The sequence below is a fragment of the Engraulis encrasicolus genome, chromosome 6 (genome assembly GCF_034702125.1).
Source record: "Engraulis encrasicolus isolate BLACKSEA-1 chromosome 6, IST_EnEncr_1.0, whole genome shotgun sequence".
Lineage (NCBI taxonomy): Eukaryota > Metazoa > Chordata > Actinopteri > Clupeiformes > Engraulidae > Engraulis > Engraulis encrasicolus.
Genome location: NC_085862.1, coordinates 10,669,486 through 10,690,902, shown reverse-complemented (window position 1 = coordinate 10,690,902; position 21,417 = coordinate 10,669,486). Strand labels below are relative to the sequence as shown.

General features: G+C 43.0%; 1 protein-coding gene across 4 annotated transcripts in view; it reads right to left on the bottom strand.

Moving 5' to 3' along the window:
- The window catches only part of mast2 (microtubule associated serine/threonine kinase 2), a 148,200-nt gene that overhangs the window by 119,243 nt on the left and 7,540 nt on the right, over positions 1-21,417 (bottom strand). For all 4 annotated transcript variants that reach the window (XM_063200621.1, XM_063200622.1, XM_063200623.1 and 1 more), the window contains exons 2-3: positions 1,936-2,083; positions 689-831 (exon numbers count right to left, since the gene is read on the bottom strand). In XM_063200621.1, the coding sequence (XP_063056691.1) occupies positions 689-831; positions 1,936-2,083 (291 nt within the window). The remainder of the gene's footprint in view (positions 1-688; positions 832-1,935; positions 2,084-21,417) is intronic.

The following is a 21,417-nucleotide window of genomic DNA, read 5'->3' as shown; positions in this document are numbered from 1 at the left end:
TGCAGTGTGTCTGCGTGTGTCTGCCTGCGTGTGTCTGCCTGCGTGTGTCTGCCTGCGTGTGTCTGCCTGCGTGTGTCTGCCTGCGTGTGTCTGCCTGCGTGTGTCTGCCTGCGTGTGTCTGCCTGCGTGTGTGTGTGTCTGCGTGTGTGTGTGTCTGCGTGTGTGTGTGTCTGCGTGTGTGTGTGTCTGCGTGTGTGTGTGTCTGCGTGTGTGTGTGTCTGCGTGTGTGTGTGTGTGTCTGCGTGTGTGTGTGTGTGTCTGCGTGTGTGTGTGTGTGTCTGCGTGTGTGTGTGTGTGTCTGCGTGTGTGTGTGTGTGTGTCTGCGTGTGTGTGTGTGTGTCTGCGTGTGTGTGTGTCTGCGTGTGTGTGTGTCTGCGTGTGTGTGTGTGTCTGCGTGTGTGTGTGTCTGCGTGTGTGTGTGTCTGCGTGTGTGTGTGTCTGCGTGTGTGTGTGTCTGCGTGTGTGTGTGTCTGCGTGTGTGTGTGTGTCTGCGTGTGTGTGTGTCTGCGTGTGTGTGTGTCTGCGTGTGTGTGTGTCTGCGTGTGTGTGTGTCTGCGTGTGTGTGTGTCTGCGTGTGTGTGATTGAGAGAGGGATAGTACATATCAGGAGTATGTGTGCCGTGTAGGCCATACATACATACAGGTGCAAAAACACAGTACACCACCGCATTGGTAAGATGTAACTTACCAGTCCGGCAGTGAGGGAGGGTGCTGACTGGCCGAGAGCCTGGTTCCTCATGCGCACCAGGTTGCTGGGCTCCCCAGACTGCTGCCATGCCAACTGGCTCACTCCACTGTGCATGCTGGCGGACAGCGGCAGCAGCTGCTTGCCTGGAGGTCAGCAACAACACATTTATATGTATGCAGAGGTTCCATAGGGAAACGTTTTATATCATAAACTTACAAAATGATTCATATGTGTACTATACGATTCTTAAATGGGTCATACTAGAAAAGTGCCCACTTCCTCGTGTTCCCCTGGCGTCAGTAACAGTGCACCCTGTAGATCCACCTAGTCATCGAACCTGCGATGTCTGTGACCATATTCATGCATGTGTAATAACATGTATATTAACATTATAATAATGTTCATACTGTATGTGCGTTGGTGTAGAGCAGGGGTGGGGAACCTTTTTCATTCGGGTGAATGAAAAATTCGTCCGAGGTCCGTAAAAGTCCTCCGAGGGCCATACTCTGACAAACCAGGATTTTCCCCTGCACTTTAGGCCTATATTGAAGGCAGCCTCCTTTAAAACTGACCCCACCTTCTCTAGGTCCCCTGAATATAACTTAATTGTATTGCAAATGTATTTTGTAAGATTCAAAATGTGTCCTAATTCATGTGAAGCTGTATAACATTAAAATGACATCGGGGCCGGATAAAATGGCCTTGAGGGCCGCAAACGGCCCACGAGACATGGGCTCCCCACCCCTGGTGAAGTGTACTGGTAATATACTAGTCTGAATGCTCCGGGGCGTCCCAAAAATGTACACACACTGCATGTACTGTGAGTAAAGTAAGAATTTATTTAAATTCATCTAATTTTGAAAAAAGAACAGAATGTAAAGAGATCAATGTAATGCTTTGCCACCACTTATTCTGAAACGGATGCCCTAAGTCTATGCTATGAGACCTGAAACAGTCTCTGAAAGTGAAGGCAGCCATTGAAAGTGAGTGCACACAAATTCCAAGAGAAATTGCATCATGATTTGCATAGTCAGCGGTGAAAGCGAGAGCTCTCATATCCTAAGACCAATAAATTGTTGTTAACCCTTTGAGGAGTTAGGATTTTTCCCCAGTTCTTCTAGAATTTGACTTGAACTCCCTTGTGTTAAAAATCCTGCATGGTCCTTGTGACATCACGATAAGACCTCAACATCTTTGCAACATTTGATTCTCACATGGTACTCCTGAAATGGTGTGGTCTGCCCCACCTGTGAGGCCACTGGCCATGCTGCTTCTCCGCGCTCGGCTCTCATCCTGGCTCAGCTGCCGCTGCAGTTTGGTCTTGCCAGCGGCGGGCGACAGGTCGGGGTTACTCAGCTTCCTGAAGAGCAGGGGAGGGGGCGCTGCAAACTCCTTCTACAGGGAGACAGAACAGCATAAAAGGAACATGAGTTGGAGAATACTAACGACGGGAGCAAAAATATACTACTAATACAGTATCCTTACAGGTAGGGATGCACTGATAGCACTTTTTTTGAAAACCGATACAAGTACGAGTACATTAATGTGTGTACTTGCCGATACCGATACATTTTACCACCAAAATACAACGGAAATAAATGCATGTTTTTTTCCACTTGTGATATTTTTATTGTCCATTTCCATGTAGATTTAAATGTTAGTAAATGTATGAGGTGGCACTTTTTTCCCCATGCTGCTTTCAAGTCAACAGAACGTGACAAGATTTTGCATTGTTTTGTGTAATAGCAGTATCGTTCCTGGTAACGGCAAGTGCTTGACGAGTAGAGCAGTATCGGGTGCCGATACCAGTATCGGTATCGGTGGTGCACCCTACTTACAGGCTATTACGAATACAGTAACCTTATAGGCTATGACAACAGTGGAGGGTGTGATGTTAACATTTGTGTAAAGCGAGATAAAGAACATGAGGAAGATGAGATGGATAACAGTGTCCAGTGAGCACATTTTGTACTAATGTAGTTTAACAGCCACAAATGAAATCCCATAATTTTAGGTGTGCCGTTTTAGGCGTACAATTGTACAGTGTACAATTACATCCCTGCTTGAAATGTCTTTTTGATCAACTTTTGCATGGGAGTCATCTGGTCTGGTTTGTGATGATATCAAAAAAATTTTTTTCCACAGATGAGTGCAGAGACATGAAAAATACAAGAGGGATGAAAAGGGGGGATCACAGAAGTCCAGCCCTCCTCCAGCAGTCACCACTTGCACATGTTAGTTCCATTAGGTTGTGCTACTTCTCATGCTGTGCTTCAGACCAACAAGTCCCAGTCCGTCACTCAAAAAAACACACACACAGTCTTGTGCAACAACACAGTAAGGCATTTAATCATAGCACACACACACACACACTCCTGTCGTGAAAACTTCTTTGCTCTCACATACTTCCTCAAAGACATGTCTATAGCCGGTGACCTCACCCCTGCCGTGGGGCCCCCGTGCTGCCCAATAGAAATGTTTTGTTCAGGATATGACTCCATAAAACACAGACAGATGGGCGACACATCAGTGTTTCGTTCAGCCAGCGGCGATTATATCACACTTAATCAGTGAGAGTCGCCGGTCTCGGCCTCAGACACACGACACTGCTCAAAGCAGGAGTGCAGCTAATGGCGGCAATTACTCATGACCTCTTTGGGCCATCCAAACACCACCTCCACCCTCAGTGTCCAGAGTACACACGTGTGCACATCTCAGTGTCTGGCTATGAAGCACTGTTCTGTTCTCAGCCCTGAGGGGGCGCACAAACAGAGACCGTTGTTGTGGAAACCTGCTGGGGATGATCATTACATCTAGTCACTCACATCCTCTGGGTGGCTTCAAACTTCCAGGGATTGAAAACATTTGTCTGAGCATTAAAAGTCTGCATGTCTCCGGGTGAGAAAACACAGTTTTCCGGTACAGTACGTTCTCTGGCACGTCATGACCGACTTTCAGGTCTTTACTGTAAGAATCCAACAACAGCAACAAAATAACGCTAGCTAATCATTTAACGAGCAATAAAACATACCATTCCATCATGTGCAAAAAGTGTCACATTGTAGACCAGGCTCTTCAGTACAATACAGCTACCTTATTGTGGCATTCTCTCTGCAGTCTACCTCACATGTAAATGCACCTGAAACAGACCACCTTTTCTTAATGCAACCATCAGTGTGACTGGATGGCATGACTGGATCATCATCACACAGGCTTGTTGGCCTGTAGGCACCACTAATCAGCTTGTCTTGAGCTGTGCGCTAAAACACAAAATCGTCACTCACTCACAGTGCGGCTACACTGAACAGTCTGTGTTGTAGACCTAGGTAGGCGTTTTCTGACATACTTACTATGCAACACACAGACACACGCACACATGCACACACACAGCAGCTAAGTCAAGCTGGCTTGATGCTAAGCGTCTCTGAATGGCTTTAAGACTCTAAGAGTCAAAGACATGCCTTGTGTCTAACCGTACCACCAGCAGTACCTATTGGATCATATGTAACCTGTTTATGAACTCTTAACAGTAAGATCTAAAATCTCAACTAGCCTCTTTATAAAACCTAATCAAATAAGATTTGTATGGTCAGTTGTTGTGGAGAACATTTGTACGTTGAAGCCATCAGTAAGCCAGAGAGTCAATGGAGAGAAGATTCAAGATAACAAGGTGCTCTTGCAACAGGGTTTAAATCTGCCTCGAGTTACTTAGCTGTGCCTTCGGCACCTTGCTCTATCCCCACGAAAATCCATCTCCAAATGGGTCATTTCACGTGAAATCAGACACTTTGGGACCCGACCGACCCGGATTTCAATCATACTTGGTGTGCCTTTTCAGTAGCAAGGTAGCACCCAGAACTGCATTGGTTTGAATCTGACACTAATATTAAGGGAGAAACAGACTAGGAAAGGTTCACATGTGAGGGTAGGACACTATACATTCAGCCTTGAATATATCAGTCAGTGTTAGTCACAAAAAGATGCCTGTGGTGTTGTTTGAAAGCTTTTTTCTGGCCCTACATATTACACAATCACCTTGGAATACAACTACTCTCAGAATATGAATTATGATAAATTGAAAAATTAAAAATTGAATATCTAAAAAAACTTATATTTTAAAATGGCCAGTTCCTTGTCCAAACGTAGCCGGCAATGTCATGAGCAGCACCTAAAATGCTGGTGTTCGGTTTGTTATTCATTTCAGAGAGAATTTGACTCACAAATATGGCATCATACAAACCACTTACTAATAATATGGTAATACCATAGTAGCATCACATGACAAAACAAAAACAAAACAAAAATGGTCAGTGTCCATGGTCCCAGGTTTCAGAAACTAAGGCAGATGTCCATTTATACACACCAAATGATGATATGTGAATGTTTGAACATTCCTTCTCTGTGTACCTGTGCCATCTTCCCTTTACCGTACTTTAAAGAGATAATCAATGGCTACACTCTCATTTTGTACTCTACCAGTGCATTTGAAGCAGCAGCTGTGTCTTTTGTAGATAATGTATAAGTACGTCCCGTTGCAGTTACAGGTTCCACTACCAGAAGTACATCCTGATGATCCATGACAAGTCTATCTGGTCTGAAGGAAAAAGTGAAGGATGGAGATGGCCCATGAGGATGCAGGAAGTTCAGTTTCACCTCTCCAGTGCTCGGCATACATTCCTCAGCACATGCTAGCCACCAGTTGCCATCATATACAGCTACAACATACCCTTTGATGCTTGAAAATGTAACACATTCCTTTACTGAGCTCACTCTTTCAACTCTGCCTTCTCTGAATGCTGAAACTTCCACTGTGTCCATTGACAATGGGCAGAAGCTGTGTAGTTTTTGAGTACCTGGAATAGTTCTTGCAGATTCAAACCTTTTCAACAGGTTCTCAGCTTCATGATGGCACATCTCTGTTGTGGCAAACTGGCAATGGATGTTCTTGACATTATCCTTGACTGACTCCCTTGAACCAGGAACGTTTTTAAAACTATAGTTTTGTAATTCAAGATGCTATTCAATCATTTCACTGGAACAACCAGTGCAGGCCACAATCCATCCATTTGTATGCTACTACCAAGATCAGTTGAAACTGGGAAAAAAATTTCAGACTGCAACATTCATGATACAATTGCTGTACATCTGTTTCAGAAGCTCCTAATTCAGTTCCTCAGTGACACTTCATCAATGACAGAACGTCCAAAGAAGATCCTATATTTTTTCTGATGGCTGTGCTGCACAATATAAGAACCTTAAAAACACAACAAATTTGTGCCACCACGAGGCAGATTTTCACATACCTGCAGAGTGGCACTTTTTTGCCACATCACATGGCAAAGGTCCATGTGATGGTGTTGGAGGGACAGTTAAATGGCTTGCTGCACGAGCAAGTCTGCAACGTCCTATTGACAATTAAATTGTAACGCCATACCGACTGTTTGAATTTGTCAAGGATAATGTCAAGAACATCCATTGCCAGTTTGCCACAACAGAGATGTACCATCATGAAGCTGAGAACCTGTTGAAAAGGTTTGAATCTGCAAGAACTATCCAGGTTACTAAAAAACTACACAGCTTCTGCCCATTGTCAATGGACACAGTGGAAGTTAGGCCATTTTCAGCATTCAGAGAAGGCAGAGTTGAAAGAGTGAGCTCAGTAAAGGAATGTGTTACATTTTCAAGCATCAAAGGGTATGTTGTAGCTGTATATGATGGCAACTGGTGGCTAGCATGTGCTGAGGAATGTATGCCGAGCACTGGAGAGGCCTCATGGGCCATCTCCATCCTTCACTTTTTCCTTCAGACCAGATAGACTTGTCATGGATCATCAGGATGTGCTTCTGGGTAGTGGAACCTGTAACTGCAACGGGACGTACTTATACATTATCTACAAAAGACACAGCTGCTGCTTCAAAATGCACTGGTAGAAAGTACAAAATGAGAGTGAGTGTAGCCATTGATTATCTCTTTAAAGTATGGTAAAGGGAAGATGGCACAGGTCACAGAGAGAAGGAATGTTCAAACATTCACATATCATCATTTGGTGTGTATAAATGGACATCTGCCTTAGTTTCTGAAACCTGGGACCATGGAAACTGACCATTTTTGTTTTGTTTTTGTTTTGTCATGTGATGCTACTATGGTATTACCATATTATTAGTAGGCCTAAGTGGTCTGTATGATGCCATATTTGTGAGTCAAATTCTCTCTGAAATGAATAACAAACCGAACACCAGCATTTTAGGTGCTGCTCATGACATTGCCGGCTACGTTTGGACAAGGAACTGGCCATTTTAAAATGTAAGTTTTTTAGATATTCAATTTTTAATTTTTCAATTTATCATAATTCATATTCTGAGAGTAGTTGTATTCCAAGGTGATTTTGTAATATGTAGAGCCAGAAAAGAGCTTTCAAACAACACCACAGGCATCTTTTTGTGACTAACACTGACTGATATATTCAAGGCTGAATGTATAGTGTCCTACCCTCACATGTGAACCTTTCCTAGTCTGTTTCTCCCTTAATATTAGTGTCAGGTTCAAACCAATGCAGTTCTGGGGTGCTACCTTGCTACTGAAAAGGCACACCAAGTATGATTGAAATCCGGGTCGGTCGGGTCCCAAAGTGTCTGATTTCACGTGAAATGACCCAAATCCTCTGTACAAGCCCTGTCCGATCACACCAGTTATGAGAGTCAGGCGATGACGTAAGGAACCATAAGCAACACATCCATCTAGGCCATCTGGATTTGTGTGAATATCAGAATCAGGGATGCACGATGTATCGGCCAGATGTATCGGTATCAGCCGATATTTGACATTTCTCAACACATAGGACATCGGTCCGATGGGTAAAACTGGGCTGATGTTAACGCCAATGTTTTTTTTTGTTATGTTATGGTTCTAAAATATATGTTACAGTTCTAAAAGATTGGACTTGACTGTGACTTTCATTGTTTGTCTCCTAGTTTGTCTCTAATTTTATCACAGGGAGTTAAAAAGTGTTTTTGGAAAGAAGAGGACATTCAAAAATTCTGTTTGTTTGCATCATTGTCAATCTGTATTAAATGTTATGTTAAATGTTTAAAAAAACATCGGTACCGGTTAATAACGGTTATCGGCCAAAACAGCAATATCAATATCGGATATCAGTATCGGCTGAAATTTTTCAGATTGTGCATCCCTAATCAGAATACTCAACTCTATGAGCAATACAACACCATATGAAACCAAATGTTATGTTACCAAATGAAACATAATATACAGAATGAAATGGACCTTCTTTTACTAAGGCCTTGTCTTGAAGCCAAGCTAATACCACAGTACCAACTTCCGATTTCCTGTTTTCTGCCATACTATTCAATTATATTTTTTGAGTGCACATAGCATCTGTTAAAATGTAAGTATACAAAGTAGCCACATGCTTTGCAAGTTAAAACCAAAGGTGAAAGATCTTCTTCAGCCCATCATTTTGTACAATGACAGTGGGCATAAAGGCAAGATAATATAAAAGCAGATCTCTCAGACATATTTCTCATCAACTTGGAGGGATTTTGGAGAGTACTCCAACCAAAGGACAGAGAACTGAATATAGTGAATGGCAAGTGAAAAGATGTTAATATGCAACCATGCCATTCAATCTTTCAAATGAATCTGTGAGCTTGCTGCCAAGAAAAGCATACAGCACCAGATTGCTGCAGTGTGTTGCATTTCATTAAATTGGTTATGACAAAATAAACAAAAACATCAAACAATATTTATCAAGTAATTATTGAGTAGGTGCCCTAATAAAAATTCCTCTGGCACAACGAATGAAATGTCTATCTGAGCAATTCCTGTCTATCTGAGCAATGAGGACCTAGATCATTACCTGACTAAAAATGGGGCAAACACAGAACCTGCTGACGGCAGCTATGTGAAAATGAGATGGCCTGATGCCACAGAATGCAGTTGTGCCAGTGTCGCCTTATCAAACGTACACAAACGCATACGGGTAGGCTACATCCATCAAACTGACAGCATGCGCTACACCCATATGCATTACTTCACAGTAAATGTGTATGACAAGGCCAAGCAATCGACCCTGTTTAAGACCCGGAGGCTGCTGATTCGGTTGAGTACATGACACTTCTTTTACACACACTGAATCTCCCTGCTGCAGTACTATTACAGCTAGGGCTGGGCAATATGACAATATATATCGTTATCGTGATATAAAAGTGTATATCGTGACCTTTCTCCTATATCGTTTATATCGTTATAGTAATTTCTATCAATTTTATACAATTGAATATCATTTCATTACATTTCATGTTGTCACAATACACACTATAAGTTCATGTAACTGTAAAAATAAGAATAAAAAGATCCATTTTAAAGAAAGGTTGTTTTGCGACATGAAAAAATAAAGAGCAAATAAAGAGAATAACTGAAAACGTATGTAATTGAGCTATATCGTATCGTTATTGTGATATAAACTAATCCATATCGTGATATAGTTTTTTTTCCATATCGCTAATTACAGCTCCAGTGGCTGTAGCCTTGGAACACTGCTGCAGTCCTGAACACACCAAGGCTTTTGTCCATGAATGCCTCACCCTTGCTGTTAAGGTCAGTGCTAGACCCCACCTTTCTTATAACTGTTCCTAGGAGATTCAAGAGGAAGTATTGTATATTCAAAGGGAGACACACATACACTGGACATCCTAAACGGACAGGGGAAGTGCATAAGATGTTATGATAATGACTGTATTATTCCCGTATACTATAGAAGTCCCTACTCAAAAATACGCAAGACAAATCATCAATGCATCCAAGTGCATGTCTACTTGACCAAAACTGCCAACTGAACCAAAACAGTTTTGCTCCTTCATCAAGTTTCAGCAATTCATAAACATGAAACTAAAGTTTCTCAAAACTGACCATTATACAACATTGTTATAGCACTGCAGTTATGGTCATCACATCATCCTATTGCAGCAAGCACACAATGTACTCGAGTGAGGAAGAACGTGTGCAAGTGTGTGCATGCATGTGTGTATTCATTCATCACGCAAGCCCATTGCTGTACTGATTTATTCCAGATGTGTAGTGGCAGTGTAGGGTTGGGAAACTGAAAGGCAGAGAGAGCGAGTGAATGAGAGCGAGAGAGCGAGAGAGCGAGAGAGAGAGAGAGAGAGAGAGAGAGAGAAAGAGAGCGAGAGGAAGAAATGTTTGTGTGCTGCTGACTCCATGGGAACTGGACCGGTCCGTCTGTATTCTTGTGAGTTAGTGAGGCCGAGACAAAGTGCACCGGCTCACCTCCGCGCACCTATGGGACCCGAACACAGCAGCCCTGATCTCCACATGCACCAGTAGAGTTGAAGTCATCCAATCAGTCCTCTCTCATGCACGCTCATTCAGGTTTAATGTCCATGGGTCTAACAGGCATACCAGCAAACAGGTACACACAAGCACGCACTCAAATCAACATACTGTAGGCCTACAAAGCCCACTGGTGCAGATGGCCCCATCAAGGTCTTTGCTGTAATAACATTGCTATGACATTACCAAGAGTCAAAAGTAACCGATTAAGACTAGGCCATTACCATTTTTGTGACAATAAGGTTATAACCTGAGGCTCTGAGTGAAGAGGTTAACAAACAGCAACTTCATGATTTGAAACTTTTCTGCAGAAGAAGAGGTTAACGCTGCTGAGGCTTGTGTGATATAGGGTGAGGTGGGGGTGGGGCGGCTGGCTGTGCTCAAGAACGTTTAGGAGACCGTTTTGCAGAACCTCTTGCGGAAAGCGGAGTTGCATAAGCGGGTACTCAGAGGAGTTACATGATCCTGCTGCCGAGCTGAAAGACAAAGGAAAGGGAAATTTGGAGTGGAGGAGCCAGAGGTGAGTGAGTGGGTGGGTGAGTGAGTGAGTGAGGGGGACGGTGCTTTACGAGCTTTTACCCAGGTTTAACATTCTACAACAGCAGTGTTTCCTCAGACATAAACCATGCTTGTTTGGTTTTCGACAGGCCTAAAATCTAGACAGTGATTGTCATGATGCCAGGGGAAGACGACCTCATGTTGAGACTTAAAGTCTTGAGAGTCCTCCTCAGGAATCTCTTCAAGTGGGAGGTGAAGTGCCGCATCCCACTAATGCACCGTAACCATGAATGGGTTTGCATGTCCTGTAGGGCTGTAACGATACACTCAAATCACAATTCGGTTTGTATCACGATTCATGACCTACGGTCCGATGCACCCCACGATTTCACATTTGCCAACATTATAAACTATGATAGTTTATAGGTAGAATAGGTTACAAGATGCTACTAATAATTTAAAAAAAGTTTCTATATAATAATGATGATGCTTGGAAGCACCATCACTTCAAATCCTGTGGCTGTTTTCTGGGCTGATGTGCACCAAAACGTTAAAAGGGCGTATCACGATACTGCCTCCTTGTATCACGATACAGTATCGTGACTCTGTGTATCACGATTTCTCGGTTCGATACAAAATCGTTACAGCCCTAATGTCCAGGCCCTACCCGGTGTCTCTCTCTCTCTCCCTTTTTCTTCCCGACCATGATCTTCACTGTCCCATCTAAGATTCACGACGTTTATCCCCATTGTCCACACAGTTGATGGGAAAATGTTTTGGCACATCCCCACCTAACATCAAAGACATACTGACTGTACAGGAAAATACAACAGCAAAGCAGGAAAATAAGGACAGACAGCCATGGACACAGAGACAATGAACAGGAGAGGAGAGGGTACCCAGCAGTCATTGGACATCAGACAATAATGGCTTGGAAAGTGCATGTGCACACAGATGAGATGATAGAGCTACATTGCATGCACAGGTAGAAGTCAGAGCAGGGAAACATTTCTGATTACGGTGTACAGTCTCTAAAACGGGATGTTGAGGTCCTCAAGCTTCTATATCCCCTACCTGAGGGAAGGGGATTAAAACGATGGTGTGCTGATTTTTCTAGCCTTTATAAGTAGACTTGATGTAAAGAGAGAGGAAAGTGAAGGGAGGTTGATGCCTATGATTTTAAATGCTCTATGTACAACCCTTTCCAGTCCTGTCTTGTTCCGTGAGGTGGCATTACCGCACCAAACAAGCATGGAGAATGTGAGTGAGCACACTTTCAATTGTGGCCCAGAACAAATGAACTGTGTCGGTCTGACTGACTTTTTAAACTCTCTGTGCTGCCACAGGAAGTCGCTAGTGGGCTTTCCTGACCTTGATGTTGGTGTCCCATGATGGGGATTCATGAATGGTGGTCCCGAAGGAAAAGGAGGAAGTGGCCTTGCCCTTGTCCACCTCCACCCCTTGATGGAGAGAGAGGAGATGGGGCTGGAGGTTTATGGAAAGTTAGTCACTGGAAAAGCTTAAACTGTCTAAAAATCTGCAGGATATATCATGAGTATGTTAAAAGTCGTGAATTTTGACCTTTAACAACAGTGATGTACTTAGAGCCAGGTTTTGCAGAGTGTGAGTCAGCTTCACAGGTACAATGCAGTGCTAAAATCAATAAAGAGAACATGGGCATGTTATGTGCCTTTCGACTCTGGGTGTTGAAGGATGGAGTGTAAACAGAGGGATAATGCATCATCCATGCCTCTCGTTATTCTATAGGCAAGTTGCTGGGGGTCTAAAGTAATGGTAGACAGGAGCTCAAAGATTTCCAAAACTAGTCCCTGATGCATAGAGCTGACCTACTGGCATCAGTGCTAAATAACACTTTCAGAATCAGAAGACCTCTCCCTTTTCCATTTGGTGTCGTTCCTATCTGCTAGTAGCAGCTTTGAGCGAGCGCGCGCACTCACACACTCACACACACACACACACACACACACACACACACACACACACACACACACACACACACACACACACACACACACACACACACACACACACACACACACACACACACACACACACACACACACACACACACTCACACACACACACACACACACACACACACTTTAAGAACCTAATCCTCTAATAGGCTTCAGTATATGAAAGTAAAGATAAAAGTCCAAAAGTTCAACGAGGAAGTAGCCTCTGCAAACCCGTCAACCACTCAGCACATCCCAGAACATGTGAAAAATGTCATAACACCAAATGCATGAGTCATGTAGCCTACTCTTCCAAACTTCAACCTAGTTTTGTTCTCTCCAAACTCCCATAGCTGGACGAGTTGTTGCTACCGGGAACTGCTCACAAAAATGACATGGCCTATTCTGTTTCATGACATGGAATCCTTCATGGGATAGTCAGCCTACATGAGGTATAAGAGAAAGGTGTCAGTCATCCGATAACAAAAAAGGGTACACTGGGAAGCATGTTGAGAGGTGCTGATTTCAAGATGTTAAGCTGTTTATCACCGATATGAGGCACGTCTTATCAAGTGAGCATGGATCAGCAGCAGGAACATGACTCCTTTTATTTATTTATCGTTACAGGGAATTCATGAAAGCCTCGGCTGTCATCCATTCACTTGAAACAATTTAAAAATCATGTTTTTTTGCAGTTACAGTCGGCGGAAGGTGTCCGTAACACTGAATGACAAAGACGTATTTGACCAAACTGTATAATATCCACCATCTTCAGAGTAATGAAGCAAGGCAACACCACCGCTGTTGGATGTGCGTGCCTGTCAGACAGATGAAGAGGGGCCTGCTAATGGGGATGCGATGCAGCAGAGGTCACTGATGCTCAGAAAGCGGAAGTGTATAAAGTAAAAAATAGAAGTAAAAGCAAGAAGCCTCATTAGGTACTCATTAGGTTTACTAGGGATGTACCGAATCCAAGATTTGGTTTCAGATTCGGCTAAATATTTGCCTAATTGACAAACCAAACGAACCGAATCCTACCAACGCCATTATGTCATCAATGTTTAAGTTATTTCCTACACTTTTACATTTTGAAATAAAACAATAGAATATTCCTTCAGCATGACGTCTTACTGTTAAGCAAAGGAAATACAATACGTGCAAATCTTTAGCAGCGGATTCGATTGGTACTCGGCAGAACCTGAAAACTCTGAATTCGGTACATCCCTACTTTATACATCTCTGCTTCAAAGTAGAGCCCTCTGCCCCTGGGCACGGGCAGTACCCTGTACTACCTGACGTGACCTGCTCTGCACTGCACTGCACTGCAGTGTCCCATCATTGGGCTCATTAGGCAGACTTCAGCAGGGGATCTGGGCCAGGAGACAGTGAATCACTGTTGTTCAGTTCACGCCACGGTGACTAACGGTTTCATTAGCAAGAGATCTCGCCTAGACAAAAGGCAACAATACCAGCTGGGAGTACAGGAGATGAACCCAAGTTTATGAACTTGGAGAACTGGTGCTGAGCGAAGGAGAAAGTCGAAAGAGAGAGGGCAAGTAAACAATAGCAGGAAAAAAGGAGAAGGGGAGAAAGAGAACATAGAGAGGAGAGACTATAGCTATAATGGTCATCACACAGATACAGCGGGTAGATGCAATTAAAATGTCACCTTTTTCAAATGAATTAGGCATGAGTTCAGCCTGGGTCATTTCCCAACCCTAGCCCAGCTCTCTTTTGCCCACTCGTTTCCAGACAGTTCTTTACCATCCTGTCCGATAAATTTAAAGGCATAAAACACCCTCCAAAAATAATGGCTTATCATAGCAAGTCAGCCATATTAATAGGTAAATGGAGACATTCTCGACCCTGCCCGGCAGATTGATGTGTGGAAGAAAACCTGCAAAAGTGAGAGCCTGCATCATGTTTTACAGTCTCGAACATGGCAAGATTACATTGCCTACAACGTGAATCGCGTGGCGACACTATGGGGAGCTCCCATAAAAACCAGCTAGAAAATTGTTCACAGTTGCTTGGCGGGCCTTTAAAAACCATGACTGTGGTGTCTGAGTTAGAACTTTTCTCAGCACCCTTTCTGACAAACTTAAACCCATGATAATCAACAATCAACAAAACAAAAAGTAGGCTTCCATTTTCATTACCACTACCACCATTCCTGGGATCCCTGCTAAGTCATTGCCTTTTTTCACCCTTTTTCCTCTCTTGAATGAATCCATGACCTCCTACCACCCCGTCTTCAAAGTCCCTCTCAGGCTCAACCACTCGGCCCCACCCCACCCCACGGTAGAGATAATGAAAAATGGGGTGCTGAAAAAGAAAACCCCAACGCAGCCAGCTGAGCCCCTGCCACCCCGGAGCCAGATTAGCATTTAGAACTGTCAGCAGCATCCCCATAATGGAGGAGAGGGGAAATGCTCTTGCTTCCCTTCACCCCTCTCCGTTTGCACTGAATTTTATTGCTGCGGCACTGTACTGCATGCTGCAGGGTGTTTTTTTGTGTGTGCTTGGAGAAACAGACAAAACAACATTGTTTTTGTTTGTTGGATTTTTTTTTAAAAGGTCCAGAATTTCTTACCACTGCTTTTAGAAATCCCACAGAGAGAGAATAAGGATGATCCTGAAAAATTAGGATGAACCATGAATAAACTGCACAAAATCATATACAGAGCAAGAGAGCAAAACACAAACAGACACACACACACAGTGACTCAGCCTTTATGCTCGGGTGCCGCAGTGTGCTTGGGTCAGCTTACAGTGTCAGAGGCAGAGCAACCGTCACACGCAAGCCCTCTTACGCGATGTTAAAGGTTTCCAGCCTATTTCAACATGCCGTAAATTGCTCACACTACCCTTGGCTTGTTAGCATCAGACAACTCTGCAATTCAGCTCTTCCGAGATGCTGGCCATTCTAATGGTTCCAATGGTGTTTTAGGTTGCATCAGACCCCAAATATAATCCCAGAAGTTATAAATGTTTTTGGAAGGCGTTCTCCTATGTTACTTTAACATTTCTTCTTAAAGTCTCCAAGCATGGCATTCAAGTAACCGACACGTAGTCTCTTAGCTGTGAATTGAGGAGCTACTTTGTTGCTGTGCTGCTGGACCTGGTCACATTGGTGTCTTGTGTTGGCCAAGAATCTCATCAGATATAAACAAACCACTTGTGTCTTGTGAATTAATCTTTGTCTGTGAAGCCGCCAAGGGAGAGAAGCTCACTATAGCAACCAAGCTACAACCTGGGCGTGAAAATAGGAACTTGAAAGTGTAAACTACAGCAAATTCTGCAGCTGTCTGCCTTATTTTAGAGTATCCTAGATAAAGCCAGGCAGGCATCCACATTCACCTTGAAAGACAGTAACTTATATGTGCTCAGCATTTCATTCAACTTTGGACTAAGTTTATAACATCAAGGAGTAGAAAGAAAGAAAGAAAGAAAGAAAGAAAGAAAGAAAGAAAGAAAGAAAGAAAGAAAGAAAGAAAGAAAGAAAGAAAGAAAGAAAGAAAGAAAGAAAGAAAGAAAGAAAGAAAGAAAGAAAGAAAGAAAGAAAGAAAGAAAGAAAGAAAGAAAGAAAGAAAGAAAGAAAGAAAGAGCAAGGGAGATGAATGTCAAGACAATGACAGATTGATAAATACACGGTCCGGAAGGCTAGGCAAAAGGGTAGAGACAGACATGCTTACTGTTGATGACAGCTTGTCCAGAACGACATGCTATTTGGTGAGTGTTTCATTTCACTAGGCCCGGATTACACAGCATTACAGCAGGGCTTTAGAGAAAGAGATGTGGAACTAGTGGAACTAGCAGCACTGTGATACCCATCCTGCTCTCTCTCTCTCCCTCTCCCCTTATTCATCCCTTTCTCTCTCCTCTCCCCTTATTCATCCCTTTCTCTCTCCTCTCCATACGCATCCACTCATTTCTACCCCCTCTCTTGATCTAACCACTTTACTTACCCCATATCTATCTATCTATCTATCTATCTATCTATCTATCTATCTATCTATCTATCTATCTATCTATCTATCTTTCTCTCTCTCTCTCTCTCTCTCTCTCTCTCTCTCTCTCTCTCTCTCTCCCATCTCTCGTCACTGCTGACCTCTACACTTCTTCCATTTCTCTTACACTTCCAAGGAAAAGGATTAACTGATGGATTTAGTCTTAATTATTTGGCAAGTGGAGCCCTCTGACTTTTTAAGAGTAGCATTTCAGCAGGGCGTGCAATCAGGGCACTGGGCCAGCTGCTGTGAGCCACGGTGCAGCGAGCCAGCAACATGCAGTCTGCCTAAGGCCACTGAAGCATTCCCCAGCTCCTTTATTATTTCCATTCATATTCTGTGTCAGCACACTCACTGATTAATGAACTCAGAGGGAGAATGTGTGTGTGTGTCTGTGTGTGTCTGTGTGTGTGTGTCTGTGTGTGTGTGTGTGTGTGTGTGTGTGTGTGTGTGTGTGTGTGTGTGTGTGTGTGTGTGTGTGTGTGTGTGTGTGTGTGCGTGTGTGTGTGTGTGTGTGTGTGTTTGGGGGCAGGTTTCAGAGCTGCCCTCTGCCACTGAGCTCGAGGTCAAAGGTCACCAGAGGGTCTCTGCTGAATAATAAGCGTCACGTCACCCCGATGAGCAGCGATGGGTTGTGGCGACCACTCTTCAAAAGCTCTGGAATGCTCCCAGAGATCGGATGAGAATGCAGGAGCGGAGGGAAGTCGACATTCTGCGAAAACTTACACAGCTTGTGAAAAGCGGAGGGGTGGAAAAGCGGAGGATGTGTGGAATGTTGAGAGACCACAGTAAAATCACGATGGGGATGTGGCCTCAGCGCTTACACTTCCTCCAACAACACTAACTTTCGCCAGGTAAGAGTATGGCCATAATAACCATCACTTTCTTGAATTTGGTCTATTACTGCTTTTTCCCCTTTCACGTTCTGCTTCTTCATTACCAATTGATTTTGTCAAGGTAGTAAATGCTATCCAATAACAAATGGAATCTGGGCAGAGTAGAAGCAGCGCAGCCAGATTTGGACAATACAACCGAGTACAGAGCCTGTTCTTCAAACAGGAGGGGAACAGCTACTTGCCTCACCTATAAAACCAACATGATAAACTCAATGTACACACGCTTGACAATACACTGCAAATTCAGAGCTAAACCTGCATGAGGGGGGTTGTGCACAGTTTAGCCAAACCCTGCCACAGAGTTTGAAGAGAGGATGACAAGAGCACTCCCTCTTTCCAAGCGCAGTCGCACTCAAAGAGAGCAGACAATTCTGGTTTTCCATGCAATGAGGTCATAACTGGGCCTCAACTTACATAATGTCTTCCAATAAAAGATGGGTGCTGGCTTCACACAGGCTCTTCACTGAGGAGCTCAAGCCCCCATCCAAGCTACACGGCTGGGGAATAAAAACTTTTTAAAAAGTACTTTGTGGTGATTTCAAATATATTAAACAAATGATTAACCACTCGTTTCAGTGACATAAATTCACTCAGCCAATCGCTTCAAATATTCGAACAGAGAGCAGTGTGCATGTCAGCCATTTTGGACTCCTTCATGCAAAACACACCAACAAAGCCTCACAGGTGGAATCTTGTCTGAGTTGACTGTTGACGTTGAGGGAGTGATGACGTGTGAGTGATGACTGTGTGCTACATTTGAATTGTATTGAGGCTTACAGCCAGGCTATTGTCGTGACAAGACGTCAGCCAAAAAACAAACAAAACAAATCATAACACAAATCATTTTGACATTTAGGCTGCATCTTGGCAAAAACCCAATAACTTCTTTTTCTGCATGTTGGGTATGTACTCTTTAATACAGGTAAGTTCCAAGGTCAATGGATTATTGCATTGCTTGCTTGCATTATTCCTTGTACAACTTTTTCTTCAAGTCTATCAGCAGAACAAAATCTAGCCAGAAATCAACAAAAGTAAGTCTTAACTGGCAGTGAGCTAAATGTTAAGTACCAAGGTACCTCGACTTCCTCAGTTTATCTAGCTTGACCACCAATGGCTAGAAGCTGTTCGCAATAAATGCAAACAATGCTACGCACGCGCGCGCACGCGCACGCGCACGCGCACACGCACACGCACACGCACACACACACACACACACACACACACACACACACACACACACACACACACACACACACACACACACACACACACACACACACACATACTTCAGGGAAGCAGGATGTTATGCTGAAGCTCCTGCATGGCAACGGTCCAGTAGTGCAATACAGCAATCAAGGGCAGACGCACAAGGGTAGTCTAACAACAAAACAAGACAAAGCATCACACGTACGCACGCACACACACAACAACAAAGACTTTACACAAACCAAAGAAAGGATGTGTGTGCATAAGAGCACTGTATGTGTACACAGACAAGCACAACATGTCATGGCCCATTCAGAAAACAGAATCAAAGTGTGGTTACAAGCAATTTAATAGCGAGCATAAAATGCATACATTATTGGAAAAAACAAGTATGTTTATTCATGTAGATTTTTATCAGGACACCAGCAAGCTATTCAAGTCCTCTTTTTATTGTGTGATTATTCCTTAGTTGGGTCATTCCACGCCAAATCAACAAGTGCCCGCGCACTTAGGTCTCAAAAAATTCTGAAAATATTACCAAGTGTACCAATGGTACTTAAGAGAAACACTGTAAATTTATTTGAATGTAAGATGTATACTCTCCGTGTTACAGCCAATTTTACTGGGGGAGGGGGGTGCCCATTTTGTTCACACTCATTTTTTTGTCAAAGTTCACAAGCCCCTAGCTCAATAACTAAACCATGTAGGAAGCTCACATTTGGCATGCTGGTACATAGATACGAATAGTTTGTTGCTAAACTGTCAGTTTTGGTCTGTATGATCCTGCATCGTCATAGCATTCCCTCAAAGACGATACAAATTGTACTGGAGTTTTTGGCTGTGCTCTGTTTAGGCCATCAGAAGACATATTTGTGCCCAACATAGCCTCATGATTTTTTTCCCTTGTAGATACAAGTAGAAACACTCCCATAAAAATATATAAATAGAAAGGAAATCCCATCAGTGTTTGACCAGAAGACCTCACAAGTCTGACAAATCATTTTGGGTGTCATTTTCAGAGCACCAGAACACCTTGTGGGATTGTCCACAGATTTTTATTTTATTTTTTTCTTCATTCTCCATGAAGTCTTCTTTTTAAAAATGCCAATGACACTTGTCTTATGTGATGTTTTCGTTTTTAATTTCCACCCTGAACATGGGCAAAATGCAAAAAGAGAGCACATGAACATTTAATGTAAAGACTAAATAATCAAATGCAAATTTTACCCAGACATGATCACCCGAGAGTCCTTGTGCAGGGGTGCAGATATCCCTTTCAATTTCAATGATTTCAGGAGCGTTCAATGTGGTAGCAGGTTCACACACCAAAAGTGACAGTAGGTCAGGCACAAAGAGTCATGTTGTTACTTTTTTTGACCAGCAGATGGCAGCGGAAGAAACGCATAGAAAACATATTGCTCTCAATGTGCATGGTGCCCATGTTCAGGTTGGAAATTAAACAAGAAAACATCACATAAGACAAGTCTCATTGGCATTTTTAAAAAGAAGAATTCATGGAGAATGAAGAAAAAAATTAAATAAAAATCTGTGGACAATCCCACAAGGGGTTCTGGAGCTCTGAAAATGACACCCAAAATGATTTATTAGACTTGTGAGGTTTTCTGTTCAAACACTGATGGAGTTTCCTTTCTATTTATGGCTTTTTATGAGAGTGTTCCTACTTGTCTCTACAAGGGGAAAAAAACAAGAGGGTATGTTGGGCACAAATATGTCTTCTGAAGGCCTAAACAGACCACAGCCAAAAACTCCAGTACAATTTGTATAATCTTTGAGGGAATGCTATGACGATGCAGCATCATACAGACCAAAACTGACAGTTTTGCAACAAACTATTCCTTTCTATGTACCAGCATGCCAAATTTGAGCTTCCTACATGGTTTAGTTATTGAGCTAGGGGCTTGTGAACTTTGACAAAAAAAAGAGTGTGAACAAAATGGGCACCCCCCTCCCCCAGTAAAATTGGCTGTAACACGGAGAGTATACATCTTACATTCAAATAAATTTACAGTGTTTCTCTTAAGTACCATGGGTACACTTGGTAATATTTTCAGAATTTTTTGAGACCTAAGTGCGCGGGCACTTGTTGATTTGGCGTGGAATGACCCAGTTAGTATTTCCAGAGACGGTCTATTATGAATTAAAAGAATCTTTTGGTATTCCTTTCGAAGTTGGATATTCAATAAGAAAGAAAAGAAAAACAAACTATGTCATGGAAAAATAAGCTTTGCAACCCAAGTTCAAACTAAATCGATGCCACTTCTTGGTAAAAACCATAAGCATTGTTTATAAGCAAGGAACCCCAATCATTGTCAAAACAACATTGTTTTCCTGCAGACTTTTGGTTTCATCACTGTGGTTTCATCGCTTAGCAGCACACAGGTTACCACATGTAACATTCCTGACGCGCGCGCACACACACACACACACACGCACGCACGCACGCACGCACGCACACCTCAACTTCCACCCTTTGCCATCTGCAGTCTATATTCTTACAGCCCAGGGGCCCTCTTCCCTTTTCCTTCACAGGCAGTAGCAGCGTTTGCCTAGGTCTGAGCCAAGCAGGATATGGAAATGAATGTTTCCACCTGCCTCTAAGACTAATATCAGCTGTCCTTTACATACCTGCTGGATGAATTGGGCTAAGGCTTCGACCAACTGGGATCATGCCTGAAGGTGCACCAGAACTCACATCAGGACTAGAATAGGATCAATGCAATGTTCCTAATAGCTCTTGGTTTAGTTTTACTGTTCCT